The sequence below is a fragment of the Alligator sinensis genome, unplaced genomic scaffold (genome assembly GCF_000455745.1).
Source record: "Alligator sinensis unplaced genomic scaffold, ASM45574v1 scaffold203_1, whole genome shotgun sequence".
In the NCBI taxonomy this organism is placed as follows: Eukaryota; Metazoa; Chordata; order Crocodylia; family Alligatoridae; genus Alligator; species Alligator sinensis.
The window spans coordinates 252,974-266,657 of NW_005841949.1; the positions used below are offsets into that span (position 1 = coordinate 252,974).

The window sequence follows — 13,684 nt, forward strand, 5'->3', positions numbered from 1 at the left end:
GATTGGGAGAAGGGGGCGGGGCTGCACAAAGGGCAGCCCTCTCAGCCGGTCAATGGTGGAGGGAGGACTGGGCAGCTGCCAGCTTGACTGCTTCCCGTTGTGCCACTCTCACTGGGGAGCCCAAAGGGGAGAAAACTCACTGGGGAGCCAGCATTTTATTTTTAGTAAAAAAAAAAAAAAAAATGTTCTAGCGATTCCATGCAAAATTGTGGGAAACATCAGTTTTCATGAAAACCTCCTTTTCGCAATTTCCACAAAAATCACCAAATCATGAAATAAGTAGATCCCTTCCTTTTATTTGACACAATAACCATCAGTTCTTAGATTCTGTAATCAAGGAACCATACCAAAGAGCCAGTGCTTATTTTTTTAATTTCCAGGGTTTTTTTTAAAGCAAATCCAGTGATTTGAGGGGAGATGACTCATGATTTTTGAACAACTGTGAGCAGTTATACTGAAGACTGTCAGTCTTAGACAAAAAGTAATGATTACTGTGACAGTATTTTTGATTGTTTTGTAGAGTAATGGTGTCCATAGATCCCAGTCAGGGTCAGGGGCTGTCTTGACAGTAAAAGCCTAACTAGGTTTAAGACGGAATTTGATTAGTTTGTGAAAGGTTTATATGATGTTTGGTGCCTGCAGTAACAGAGGCTTGGACTTGACAGCTCAAGGAAGTCCCTTCTGGTCCTGTGTCCTTATGTCCTGTTGCATTGATCACTGAAAACATGTGGGTGAATGCAGTCTCTGATCTGAAGACTTTGGTTTCATTTATGAGGATCCCACTGCCCATGCGGAGTCAACAAGGGTGTTCCCTGTATAGATCTGATTGCTGGATCGAGACCCGTTTTTGTACAAGAAAAGTTTAAACTCGTCTTTTTTTTGTTTTGTCCTCAGTAGCTGCTCATCCTTCTGCTATCATGATTCAATTTTGGGCGCCGCACTTCAGGAGGGATGTGGATAACCTGGAGAGGGTCCAGAGAAGGGCCACTCGTATGGTTAAGGGCTTGCAGGCCAAGCCCTATGAGGAGAAACTAGGGCACCTGGACCTCTTCAGCCTCCGCAAGAGAAGGTTGAGAGGCGACCATGTGGCTGCCTGTAAGTTCATCATGGGGGCACAGAAGGGAATTGGTGAGGTTTTACTCACCAAGGCGCCCCTGGGGGTTACAAGAAATAATGGCCATAAGCTAGCAGAGAGCAGATTTAGACTAGACATTAGGAAGAACTTCTTCACAGTTCGAGTGGCCAAGGTCTGGAACGGGCTCCCAAGGGAGGTGGTGCTCTCCCCTACCCTGGGGGTCTTCAAGAGGAGGTTAGATAGGCATCTAGCTGGGGTCATCTAGCCCCAGCACTCTTCCCTGCCTATGCAGGGACTCTTTCCTGCTTATGCAGGGAGTCGGACTCGATGATCTATTGAGGTCCCTTCTGACCCTAACATCTATGAATCTGGTCTCCAGCATCTACTGCATGCATGGGATGGTCTTTTGTGCCTAATCAAGTTGCCTTCTCTACTTTGAATACGTGCATGATTAAAGATGCTGCAGCAGAAATGCTTAGTGACTACAGAAAGGGTAATAATTCCTCTTGTTGGCACTAAATGCAATTAATCTGTCCCTTTTACTTGCTATTCAAACACACAAGGCATCTACTGCTGAACAACTCTCTAATTGGACTTTAATGCCTCTCATTTACTCCATGTTGGCGTAAGTCCTGTCTACAACTTGATGTTTGCTGTAGGATTTATTTGGTTTAAAGATCCAGTCCACGATGTGAACAATGAGCAGCACTCTTGAATGCATTCTTCAGAATGGAGACTGATTCTCTCTGACTGTGTTCTTCCTTCAACACTGTTGACAGGGTGATAGGAATTGCCATACTGGATCACAGCTGCAGTCCAGCAGGCTTGGTGGCCTGTTTGCAATAGTGGCCAGCACCAGACATGTAACGGAAGACACAATCAACCCCATAAGCTATCCCTCATGATAGTCTCTTTCAAATCCCTAATCCTTTTCTATTACTGTAGATATCCCTGGGATCCAGAAGAGTTGCTGAGTATATAAGATGATGACTGCCCAACTGCTGTATCTGTTGCTTTTCTTCTTAAACACTATGGATCAAATGATAGTTTATTCCCAAATTCTACAAGAACACGGCAGTCTGCACAAACCTTTGTCCTTTGTGCAGTCTCCCAGGTTCTGTCACCCCCATGATTGACATGGTGTCCTCCTGGCTCCTCACCTGCCTGTCCCAACCATCACTGGGGAGAGGACTGCATACCATGGCAGGGTAAGTAGCATAAGTTGGTACTTATTGATCACACCAGAAATTCCATGTGGCAGTAGTACAATGGAAAGGTGCTTTCCCCAAGAACTGCCCTTTAAGCCTGCAGAGCTGGATGATCTCTCCTCTGGAACCAGCAGTTTCCATCTCCTGTTTCAATTTCATAGAGGCTTTTTGGGAATGGCATTTGGTGTTTCAAGAGGGCCATATCCCAGACTGGATTGAATGGCTTCCACATCTGGAACACGCTGCTAAGATTTTGTCTGGGGTATGCCAGAGCTCCAGCTAGGACTAAGACCCAGGGATTCCTGGCTATAGAGCCTCACCCCTCTGCTCAGGGTCAGACCAATCCCCACATCAGGAAGGAGTTTCACCCTGGGGTCAGATTGGTATGGGCTATGGGTTTTTTTTTCTTTCCTCTGTAATAGGGGACATGGCCTCATCTTTGGATCTCTCAAGTTTATTTTAACAAACCTTGTAGCAGTAGAACATTGACCACAGTTGTCCCCCTGCTTTATCTGTGGCAGGTTAGGATGCTATCTATGCCTTGTGGTTGTGCAACTGTTTTGATGGTGTAGTTTTAATAATGGTTTAGTCAGGGATTTGTGTGAGATGATTTAGATAGGGATGATCCTGTTTCAGGCAGCGGGCTGAACTAGATGAACAACCCACTGGGGGATTGATGGACTAGGTGGATATGTTGTGAGGTCCTTCCCTGCCCTACTTTTCTATGATTGTCTGTGTTTTTTAAGCATGCACAATATAGTCATGTCAAGAAGCAGTTGTGAACTTCCACCAACTTAATACTTAGTGAAACAGGAAATAGATATGTGATTGCTCATGGAGGCAGAGGGGGTACCTGTTGTATGCTACAGAAGATACTTACTGTATAAAGCAGTTTAGAAGAGGGTGGAAGAATTTACAGATAACCTGTTCATTCATTTACCCACTTCTCTGCAAACCCCATTTCAAAGGCAGATAAAATTTTAAGTACAGTATTGTTAAGCACAGTGTATGAAGTCTCCTTAGCACATGCTTTTCACACATCTTCTGGACCCTTAAGCAAAGGAGACTTAATTTAATCCAGGTCTGCTAGTACATTTTGTCATCTCCAGAACTCTCCTTAGTTTATGAGTGCTTGAGGCAATGAAGGTCTTCACTGGTGTCCTTCACAGGACCCTAACTTTCAGCAAATAATAGGACCTAAAGGTCTCTGGCACTTGCCACCTGTTTGTCTTGCATCTTGGTATTTAACTAACTCTACGTAGTGCTCAGCATTGCACAAATTAACTGAATTAAATAATCAACGTAAGGAGATTGGAAATAGCTTTTTGTGTATGTTTTTTAGATCATGCATACTTCCTTGGTATCGGAGTGCATCTACATATCTTAAGTTGGAATTTGTCCAACTAGTGTATGTGGGTATGTATTTGTTGTCCCTTCAGCCCCTCACCCAGGAGGCAAGGTTCGCAAAATATTCTCTGCTAGAGCAGAGGATGCAGAGCATTCTCCGAGGGCAACATAACAAGCTGCTGCATGTGAATACTAGGTTGTTCATTCCACTCATTCATGTTTGGTTCAGCTGTTGCCAGCAGGGAATGCTGTGGGGGGACACTCACCAATATTATGTTTGTTTTTGCTTCTGCTCTTATTTGTCATCCTTTTTTTTCAGAATTCAAACAGACAGCTGATACTAGAATTGGCATTTCTGCAAAGCAAGCACACAGTTGGGTAGCGTTGGTAGAGGTGCACCTATATATCGGTGCCATATCAGATCAGCACTGATAAAAGGAAAATGATTGGCTGTCAGCTGTTTTTGGCCAGTGCAGCCATTAATGTACTGATAAATATAATATGCTTTCTGGCTGGGGCCCCTGGATACTGTGTGTATATGTGCAGCTGTATGCAGCCAGGAATGCAGCTGGGCAGCATGGAGAGCAGTGTCCTGCAGGTAAGTCTGTGGGGAGGAAGGGGCATGGGGGAGCACAAATTGAGGCCCCCCCATGGTGAGGGAGGGAGTGGGGCTGGGGCTAGGACACGGCAGTGAATGGGACACTGGGGTGGGGAGTGGGACCGAGCCATGGGTGGTTCGTCCAGGGGATCAGCGTCCCAGCACTTAAAAATGGCGGTGGGGGTGCTTGAACTAAAGCTCATCAAATGAGCTTTAGTTCAAGTGCCATTGCCACCATTTTTAAGTGTCGAGATGCTTTTAACTGGAGCCAAGCAGGGCGAGGATGAAGGTGGGCTGCCCACTATGAGCTTGGGGCTCTTCACCCTGCTGCCTTTGCCCTGGGAGCCGCACTCTGGCCACGCGTCCCCTGCCCGTCCAGCAACAGGAGGCACAGCTTGCCACTGCCACTGGACAACCAGGGGATGAAGCACAGCCAGCACGCAGCTTCTGAGGCAAAAGCAGTAGGGCGAAGAGCTCTAAGCCCACAGCAGGCCAGCCAGCTTTTGCCCTCATCCTGCATGGCTCGGCTCTAGGTAAAAGTGTCTCAGGGATTAAAAATGGTGGTGGCAATGCTTGAACTAAAGCTCATGCTTGAACTGAAACCCAGCCCCAGGATCCCATTCATCCTTCACCCATTTTCCCTGCCCCTGCCCTGCTCCCTCCCTTACCAGGTGGGCCTCAATTTGTCCCCCACCTCATGACCCTTCCCCTCCACAAACCTACCTGCAGGGTGCTGCTCTCTATGCTGCCTGGCTGTATTCCTGTAAATTGATTATCAGATTGGTATTGGTCAATATGCCTGGTGTATAATCGGCTATTGGTATCAGTCAAGAAAATCTTTGTCAATGCACCCCTAAGTGTTGGGCATCCTCTTATGAAAGCAGAGTGTCCATAGCTGTTTTCTTTGTCCAAGTCTTTGCAGTGGCAAGGTTTTTCCTTCATCTGAGAGAAGTCCATAAAGGTGCAAATAAACCTTACAGACATAGGAGGAAAATAGCATAACTCTGCTCAGGAATGTTTCCAGTGACTGAAACTTTCATGTTCAGGTACTTGATTTCTGCTAGCCTCAGACTTGACCTATCAGCCAGTCTAAGCAGGGTCCATATGCCACCTGAAGATTAATGCATTACAGAACCATCTGTTCTACTGTGCTCCAGCAGCCAGTGTTAATCTTTTGTGTGGTCCACAGTGAGAGGGAATCACAGTAATGTGAAGCCTAGGTAGAGAGAGAGAGAGGAAGGGCGACAAAAAACCTTCATGAAGGTGCAGGTTTGGTTGCTTAGTGATGTCATGATGACTTCAGTTTTCATTGAGACTTGGGACCAAAGAAAGAAGGAAAATGAGATGTGTAAGGGTCCTTGATTGAGCTGTGCCCAGGCAAACTGAAATGCTCCTGCTACCAGCATATGCTAGTGAGGGGCAGTCAAGAAGCTGATACCCAGTCAAGAAGCTGTGTGTGTTTACATGGCATGCCATACTTGCATTGAGAATCTTAGAGCTGAAGCCTATAAAGATGTCATCTTCCTTGATTTAGTCCCGTATAAACTGCAGTTATTTTTCTTTAGAGACTTGCAAATTACGGAAGCATAAACTATGCTGATGACCCGACAAGGACATGTTTGGATGCTTTCCCAAGAAGCAACAATGTGCATAAAGCGCTTGCCTGGTTTTGGGTGATGCAGTGGAAACCAGATCAATTTGGTGCATTCATTTGGCTTTCTTCTTTCCCACACCCCCAAGCCCAAATCTCTATGTCCTTCTGGACTGAAAATCATTTTCTCTCAGGCTTACTGCAGTGGCAAAGGCTTTGCAGATATGAAGTTATCCTGGGAATGGATGCAAACAAGGAGCTCAGTGGGAGGGAGTTTCCCTTTCCTCCCATTGGTGGTTCATGTAAGTTTGCATTGCCTTTCCTTGTTTTAGGAATTGATTTCCTCAGACCCTGTCCCTGCTGACCGGGTTCATTTGCACAATGTATGCTTTTCCCAGCATAAACTGGAGTTTTGGGGGTGTTCTGTGTGGATAGAATTTCAGCTCCCTGTGGCAGAAAACAGGTGGAAGTGCTCCTTCGTGCATTTTACAGTGTCATCCCATGCTACATGCCTGACAGCTCCCAGCTGTTAGAGTTATGATGTAATAATAAGCAGTTCTGATCTTTCATCATAGTAAATAGAATGAGAACTGGGCTGCCCTGCAGAGTGATCAGGATTACTCTGGTCCTTTTGAATAAAATGTGCTTTAAGATATCCAAATGCAAAGTTGTACATTTTGGACAAGCAGTGCAGGCTAAGCCTATGGAATGGGAGACTATCCTGAAAAGCAGTAGCCGAAAAAGGTGTAGGGATCATGTTAGGCAAACAGCCGAAGGTGAGCTTCCAGGGTGCCAATGTGACAAATAAAACTGATGCACTCTGCTAATCCAGAAGGGTAGTAAGTAGGAGAGGGGAGTAATTTTACCACCATCTGTGCCATTGGTGAGGCCAGTGCTAGAACACTGTGTACCATTCTGGTATCCACATTCTAAAGGGCATAATGGAAGATTAGAGATGGAGCAGTAGAGTGCCACAAAAATGAATTGTGGATAGTACAGTACACATCACAGTAGGTGCATCTACATGAGACATTTATTACGCAGATGGCCTAATAACACTGCATAGTAGTGTGCCAGTCAAAAACCCTGCTAATATGCTACTGTGCAGTGTTATTAGACAACGTCACAAAAAACATGTGCCGGTGCTACTGCGCAGTAACTGTAGTTACTGTGCATTTAGTTAGTACGTCATTAAGCAAGTACTAGTTTAAATGCACAGTAACTACAGTACATTTTGGACGCGTAGACGTACCCAGTGAGCAACTAAAGTTCTCAATGTGTTGATCAAAAAGAAGATTAAGCATTCACTTGATTCTGATGTATAAATACCTGCTTAGCAAGAAAATACCAAGTAAGAAGGGGCCTTTAGCAGAGATCAAACAAACAGTAGTGGCTGGAGACTGGAAAAAAAGTTAATTCAAATTAGAAATAAGGCTCAAATGTTATCAAGTAAATAGCCATTGGAACCAACCACCAAGTACTGGTATTTCCACTTCTTGATATCTTCAGATCCAGATTGGATGCCTTTCTGGAAGATGTGTTTTAAGTAACCCAGGTTTGAGAGTTTAGTACAGAAGTGAGTAGATTAAATTATAATTGCCTGTGCTCTACAAAGGTCAGACTTAGATGACCTATGGTTTCTTCCATCCTGAAACTCTTGGAAACTACCAAAGGAGATAATGAGGGCTAAAGGTACAGAGCAGGAGAATGGGAGTCAGATGGTGTGATTTGTACTGACGTGGTGACATTGGACAACTCACTTCCCCTTACAGTGCTTCAGTTTCTCTACCTACACAACAGAGATGATGCTTGTCAGTGAAGTTAATAATTTCTCCCAAGAACCACAGTTATATTCTTTTTCTTTCCTGCTTAAAGAACGTTGTGACAAATGTGCTGGGCATTTCTGTGCTCTTCATAAGACTTGCTTCTCTTGGAATATGTTGGGGGAAAGGAGCGCCAGAAGGAATGAGATGTAGGGGGACAGCGCATGTCACCTTGCAAAAATATCATGAGTGAGTCTCATTCATAAGAATGCACCAGGATTGATTCAACCAGGAGGTTTTGTGGAATTTTCTAAGAGAAACCTACAGCCCCACTTACTGTCTTGATTAGTCCCTGGGAGCCCTACGAGATAGCTCTCTACAGGTGTAGGACATTACCTATGATTGATTAAGCATTTCATATCATAATCTGATTTGGTACATGTGGGAATGCATGCTCAGCTCGTATCCAAATCTAACCTCATCTGATACCTCTGAAATCCCAGACACCAGTCAGAGGCAAGGCATGGGCCAGAAACCTGGTAGGCAGAAAGAGAAATATGGAGATAAGTCAAAGTATGAGTATAAGGGCAGAAATTAATCCTGAGGCCAGACTAGTCTGGAGCTTTAATGGGATAGTCTGGCATGCCGTGTTTGGATGGTGACTAAGTCATTGAGATGTTCCACTACTGTCCCAGGGCTGTGTCCATGAAGACTTCCTGGAATAGGACTTCTGTGTCAAATTTGGAAAAATGGTCCAGGATCAGCAGCAGGCAGTACCCCAGTCAGGGCCAGCATCCACAAACTGCACAGGACCCTGAGCTAGTCAGGGGCAGGGCTGCATTAACATCCCTGAAACTGACTAGCCATCAAGTTCATGGCTGCTGTTAGTATGGGCGTCTAGAAAAAAGGGGCCCAGTACAGGCCACAAAGACAAAACCCTGTTCTTAGCACTATTGCATCTGCTGCACATGGGTGTCATGGGAATGCAGCTGTGCTGCTTCTGGGTTGAGAAGTCATGGGGTGCCTCCTGAAGGGGAAACCGTACAGCTGGATTCATGCAGTGCTGAACCCAGGCGATCTCATTAGCTCTGCCCCTCACTACTACATAGCAACAACTGGACTGATTAGCTTGGCTGAGAGGCAGAGCTAATTAGCCTATGCAGAGCAATGCATGAATGCAACTGTGCTGCTCCTTCTTCTAGTGAATTGGCCTGTCTGTACCACCACACTGTAACAGTTACGCTAATTAGAATCAGTAGTGCTATGAACTGCTTCTGGTTTTAGAGGTCTGGGGGGTGTCTGGGACTGTGCGCCAGGATTTTCTCTCTGCAGATTAGTCACTTTGGCAGTGGTGGTAGTGATGTTACCATGCTTCTAATTGTCTATACTTCTGAGCAGCCTCTTCAGATTGGTACCTGTGGCTGACGTGGTTCATGCCAGCTGTAAGTGTGCTGCTGTGGAAGCTCCAAGGGGCTTCCCACTTGCCATCTGTTTCTCCCCCACTTCTCATCAGAAATTGTGATTTCTCATTTCATCTCATATGTGAAGGTAAATCTTGGGCTTTGTACCTTCCAGGGCTGAGTTCACAGTTGTGTGTTTCTTCAGAAGCAGTGGTTAGTAGTAGTATCCTAAGCTCCTCAAAGTAATGCATCTGATTATAAGCTTTCAGGGCAAAGATGGAAGTCCAGACTCTTAAAAATATAACCCACAGATCTGCAGGTGATGACATTTCTAGCCTGTAGCTATGACTGAATAGGACCTACCTGATATATTGGGCTCTAAGGAAATGTGGTATATTGGTTAGAGTTGGCCTGTGTGAAGGAAACCCTTCTCAACTGAGGCCACCAGGTTTACACATGACATTTCTCATCTCCACTTTGATTTTGGTTGATAACAGTGTTGTTGTCTTTGTCTCCATCAGGGTGAAAAGGCCAAGTGGCATGAACAGCCTCTTGGGGAAGATTGGCTCCAAAAAGCAGAAGATGAACACCCTGGAGAAATCCAGACTGGACTGGGAGAATTTCAAGGATGAGCAGGGGATTGGGGAGGAGTTGGCTATCCACAACCGAGGGAAAGAAGGGTAAGTTTGGGCTTTATGTAACAATAGTCCAGTATTTTACACTCCTTGCCAGGCACCCAGGAAATCCCAACCCCCAACATGTTGGGAGGCTATTGAGAGTCCAGTGTGGGTGCATGCCAGAGCTCTGGTTACAGTACTGATGAAGAGTGGTACAGTCTGCAGCAGCCCTGATCTAGCTGAAATCTTCCACAATCTGTTCAGATGGTCAGCAGAATTTTCATGGCCACCTGAAATGACTATGAGTGTGCTCTAGCAGCCCTCCAGATCAAGGAGCAAATGCCATTTGACTATGTCCTATCTAATAAAGGGTTATGGTGGTCCTGACCCTGCTTTTGTTTCCAAATCCCAAATTGATCCATACATTTTTCCATCCTATGGTGATATCTTACAGCCTCCTCAGTCTTTCCTTCTGCTCAGTACAGATGCATACAAATAGAGAACAGCTGTCAGAGTGCATTGCGGTTTATGACAGTATTGTGTATTGATTGTGCATGCCAAGCAATGTTCACTCCAGTGAAGTTAATGTAGGCATTAAAATAAGTAGCGATGCTGTATCTAAAGTAGGGAGTTAATAACATACGCGTGGGAAAGGGAAATCAGATCAGGAATGGCATCTCCACTGGGTGCTTCTCTGTGCTATAAGAAAAGATAACCAGATTAGCGGACAGTTTATACAATGTAACTTTCTTCTAAGCTGTTCTTTCATTCTGCCTGCAGAAACTGACAGGCTCTATGTTCCTCAAATTTGATTTTCATTTCAAATAGATATTTTATTACCCCTGTCCTTTTACTGTTCACCCTGCACCCTGTCATTAGTCTTCCCCATTAGATCTGCACTGCCATCTTTCTGACACTCAAGGGGTAGGGGAAGACACCTGAACAGTAGTGATGAGGGGTTCGAGACTGGGTTTTCAGGGCTAGGGCCTCTGTTGTTGTAAATCATCATAACCGTATTGAAGTCAAAGGAGCTGCTCCCACTGCAGATCTACTTCTTTGTTATGATGCTCTTTGATCAGACTCTGACCACTTTAGCTTAGAATGAGGAAGTGGCCTCTGTGGGAACTGACAGATCACCACAAATACTATTCATGTCTCCAGCCCAGCAGGATACTATTTCTGTTAGTGAAAAGAGCTAGACTTCTCTAGGGCAGAGCCATTCCTAGCAAGGTTCCCGTATAGCTTGTGCCAATTACCAGTACCACTGGGAGGCTGCAAATAAAACTGTGCCAAAAGCCCTTGCCTCTCCAATGAAAGTCCCCAGAATGGGTGGAGGATGAGCTATGTCAGTGTAAGTTTCTGCCATACAAGACCCACCAAACTGCGTAAGCCTTGGCTTGAGGTTTTCTGTCTATGTCCACTGTCTTTTGGCCTCCTTGTTGCTTCCCCCATTTGTCTTTAGTAGTGGGGCCCAGGAGAGGGGCCAGATAAAACCCAGCTGAGTTCTTACTCATTGCACAGAGTGAGCAGCCATTAGGTCTGCCAGTCACTTTAGGCCACTACACATCTAGTCTGGATTCAAACTCATAATATCAAATGAAAAGTTCTGTGACCTTCTACCAATCATGAGGTGGTGATTCTTCTTCCCTGAAACTTCATCCATAGTGAATGTGGGTGCAACTCTGTTGACTTCAGCAAACTGTACCTGCACTCTGTTGGAGCCCTGCTGTATTAGTCTAATTGCACTAGCTGTATAAGCTGAACCAGATGGGGCTTCTTGACTTTACAGAAAGTCACAGAGATTCTGCAGCCTCTTTCACTACCTTGTCCTATTCAGTTATATTTACACTTGGGTTATGAGCTGAAATGCCCTGCTTTCTTGGAAGAGGCTGAGTCCTTGCCCTGACCCATATACAAAAATACTTCAGTCATTCTGAATATCCATACTTCACTCATTGCTGGCAGCCCTCTCCAGTGGAACTAACAACCCACTCCCTGAGGACTGGAGAAGAGATCAGTACTTAGAGAAGATGAGCAAATCAGACTAGGCTTTTTAAGAGCATTTGCGAGCTTGAATAGCATTAGCTTTTTCTGCCCTGTCAAATCTCAGGTCAGAAAGTCCACTGGGGACATTGGCAAGTGGTTATGTTATTAAACAGAAAAGAAATATGGTGCCATGAAAACATCAAACTCCTCTTAAATCTAATCTAGTCAAGTATATAACATCAGGGAATCACCTTTAACCATACCTACCTTTGACATAAAAAACAGAAAAGAAAACTGAAATACTGTAAGTCCACCCACACTAGTGATCAGAAGCTGCTAATGGGAATGTGTGATGTACAGCATGTTGAACATTTACAGATTAGCTAGCTGTTGGAGGTAAGATCACACAACCATAGCTGTCATTGCCAACAAACTCTTTTCCCTTAACTGTCTGTCAGGCTGTCTTCCACAAGTAATAATCTGTAATGCCATGTATAAAAATCACAACTGCAGCTATCAGAATAGCTATAATGCAGGATGAAAGCATGCCTTTACCTGGTGCCTCCCTGGTGCCAATGAAGCAGAATTGCCTTTTTCTTAACAAACCTAGCCATTTTTCTTACATTGAAGTTACATGTGTCTTGCTGTGTAATTGAAGATGGTGTCTGCCTGATAAAGCAAGCAGCAACTTGCCCAGAGAAAGCCAGGGCTCAGATTGTCTGGTAATGCACACCTAAGACGATAGAAATAGTAATTCTTATGTCTTACGAGGGAAGGGAGGGGGTCTTCCTTTTTTTTTTTTAATGTCCTTGCAAAAATCGCTGTTTCAGTCGCAGGGCATCTTACAAATGACTCCTTAGACCTCACCTTGCTTTCTGAGCTGTTAGAAGTGCCCCATCAGCATATTTGTGCATGGTCTTACCACAGAACTGCAGCCTCGTTCCTCTGCTAACACAATCCGTTCTGTCAGTCACGGCATGACTTGCTAAGGATGATAAGTGTCACCCCGTAGCTATGTCTACCCTGCCCCGAGCTCTCACTTCCCTCTCCTTGTGTCATAAATTCTCGGCTGTGGGTTTATTTTTCATCAGTTGTGGAATCTGGGTTTGTGAAGCCCAAATTATGTCAAATCCTGAGGGCCTGTCCTGCTTTTGAAAAGAGACAGAGAAACAAGGAGAGGGCAAAGTGAGGGAGCAGAAATCCCTTTTTCTCTAGATGTGTCGTTCTAATATGCTTTATAAACTTGAATTCATGTAGCAGCTTCTTAAACTGTGCCAGGTTTGTAGAGCAGCCCCAGCTGGGAACCTCTCCCAGGCAGGACTGGTGCTATCAAGCTGTGTAATTACAAGCCACTGCAGGGGATGTGAAGTGTCAACAAAATCTGAACACACTTAACTCTCTTCTGTCCTCAATAGCAAATACAGCCACTGGTTACACCACCAGGTTTACCTTAACACAACATAGATCATAATTTTACTTAGAATAAGTATTTAAATGACAGTTGAAGCCTCCATTGCTGTTTCACTTCATGGCCCCACTCTGAGGTCTCTGCCAATCACATCACAGCAGTTTGGGAGTTGCACATCAACAGGGGAACTCTTATTCCCATCAGGTTTTGTTTTCTGCCTGTCTGTTCTGAAAGGTGGCTTTACAGTCAGCCACCTGAGCTTACCTGTTTGTGTCTCAGTGATTCCCAATCCACTGTGATCACTTTACAATTCAAATGAGGGGTTTCTGTTGCTAGCTGCCTGCCTGTGCATGCAGTCCAGCCAGGGAGAATCTGAGAGTCAGGTTGAGGTGACTCTTTGCCCATTACCCCCAGTAATAAACTATTCTGCAGGCAAACCACTGCCCTCAGTAATGCAAGTGTGGTCCCATTGCTTTTAGGATGTGTGTACAGGGGTTACCAATAGCAAGAATAGGCACCAAGAAAGGAGGTACGGGCTAGATAAATGGACTGTAAGGTGGATAGAAAACTGGTTGGATTTTTGGGCTCGGAGGGTAATAATCAGTGGCTCAATGTCTAGTTGGTAGCCGGTATCAAGTGGAGTGCCCCAGGGATTGGTCCTGGGGCCAGTTTTGTTTAACGTCTTCATCAA

At 45.0% G+C, this 13,684-nt stretch overlaps 1 protein-coding gene across 1 annotated transcript in view; it reads left to right on the plus strand.

Moving 5' to 3' along the window:
* CFDP1 (craniofacial development protein 1) overlaps window positions 1-13,684 on the plus strand; it is a 169,453-nt gene that overhangs the window by 148,774 nt on the left and 6,995 nt on the right. Inside the window, exon 7 of the mRNA XM_025199745.1 lies at window positions 9,504-9,662. Within this exon, the coding sequence (XP_025055530.1) occupies window positions 9,504-9,662 (159 nt within the window). The remainder of the gene's footprint in view (window positions 1-9,503; window positions 9,663-13,684) is intronic.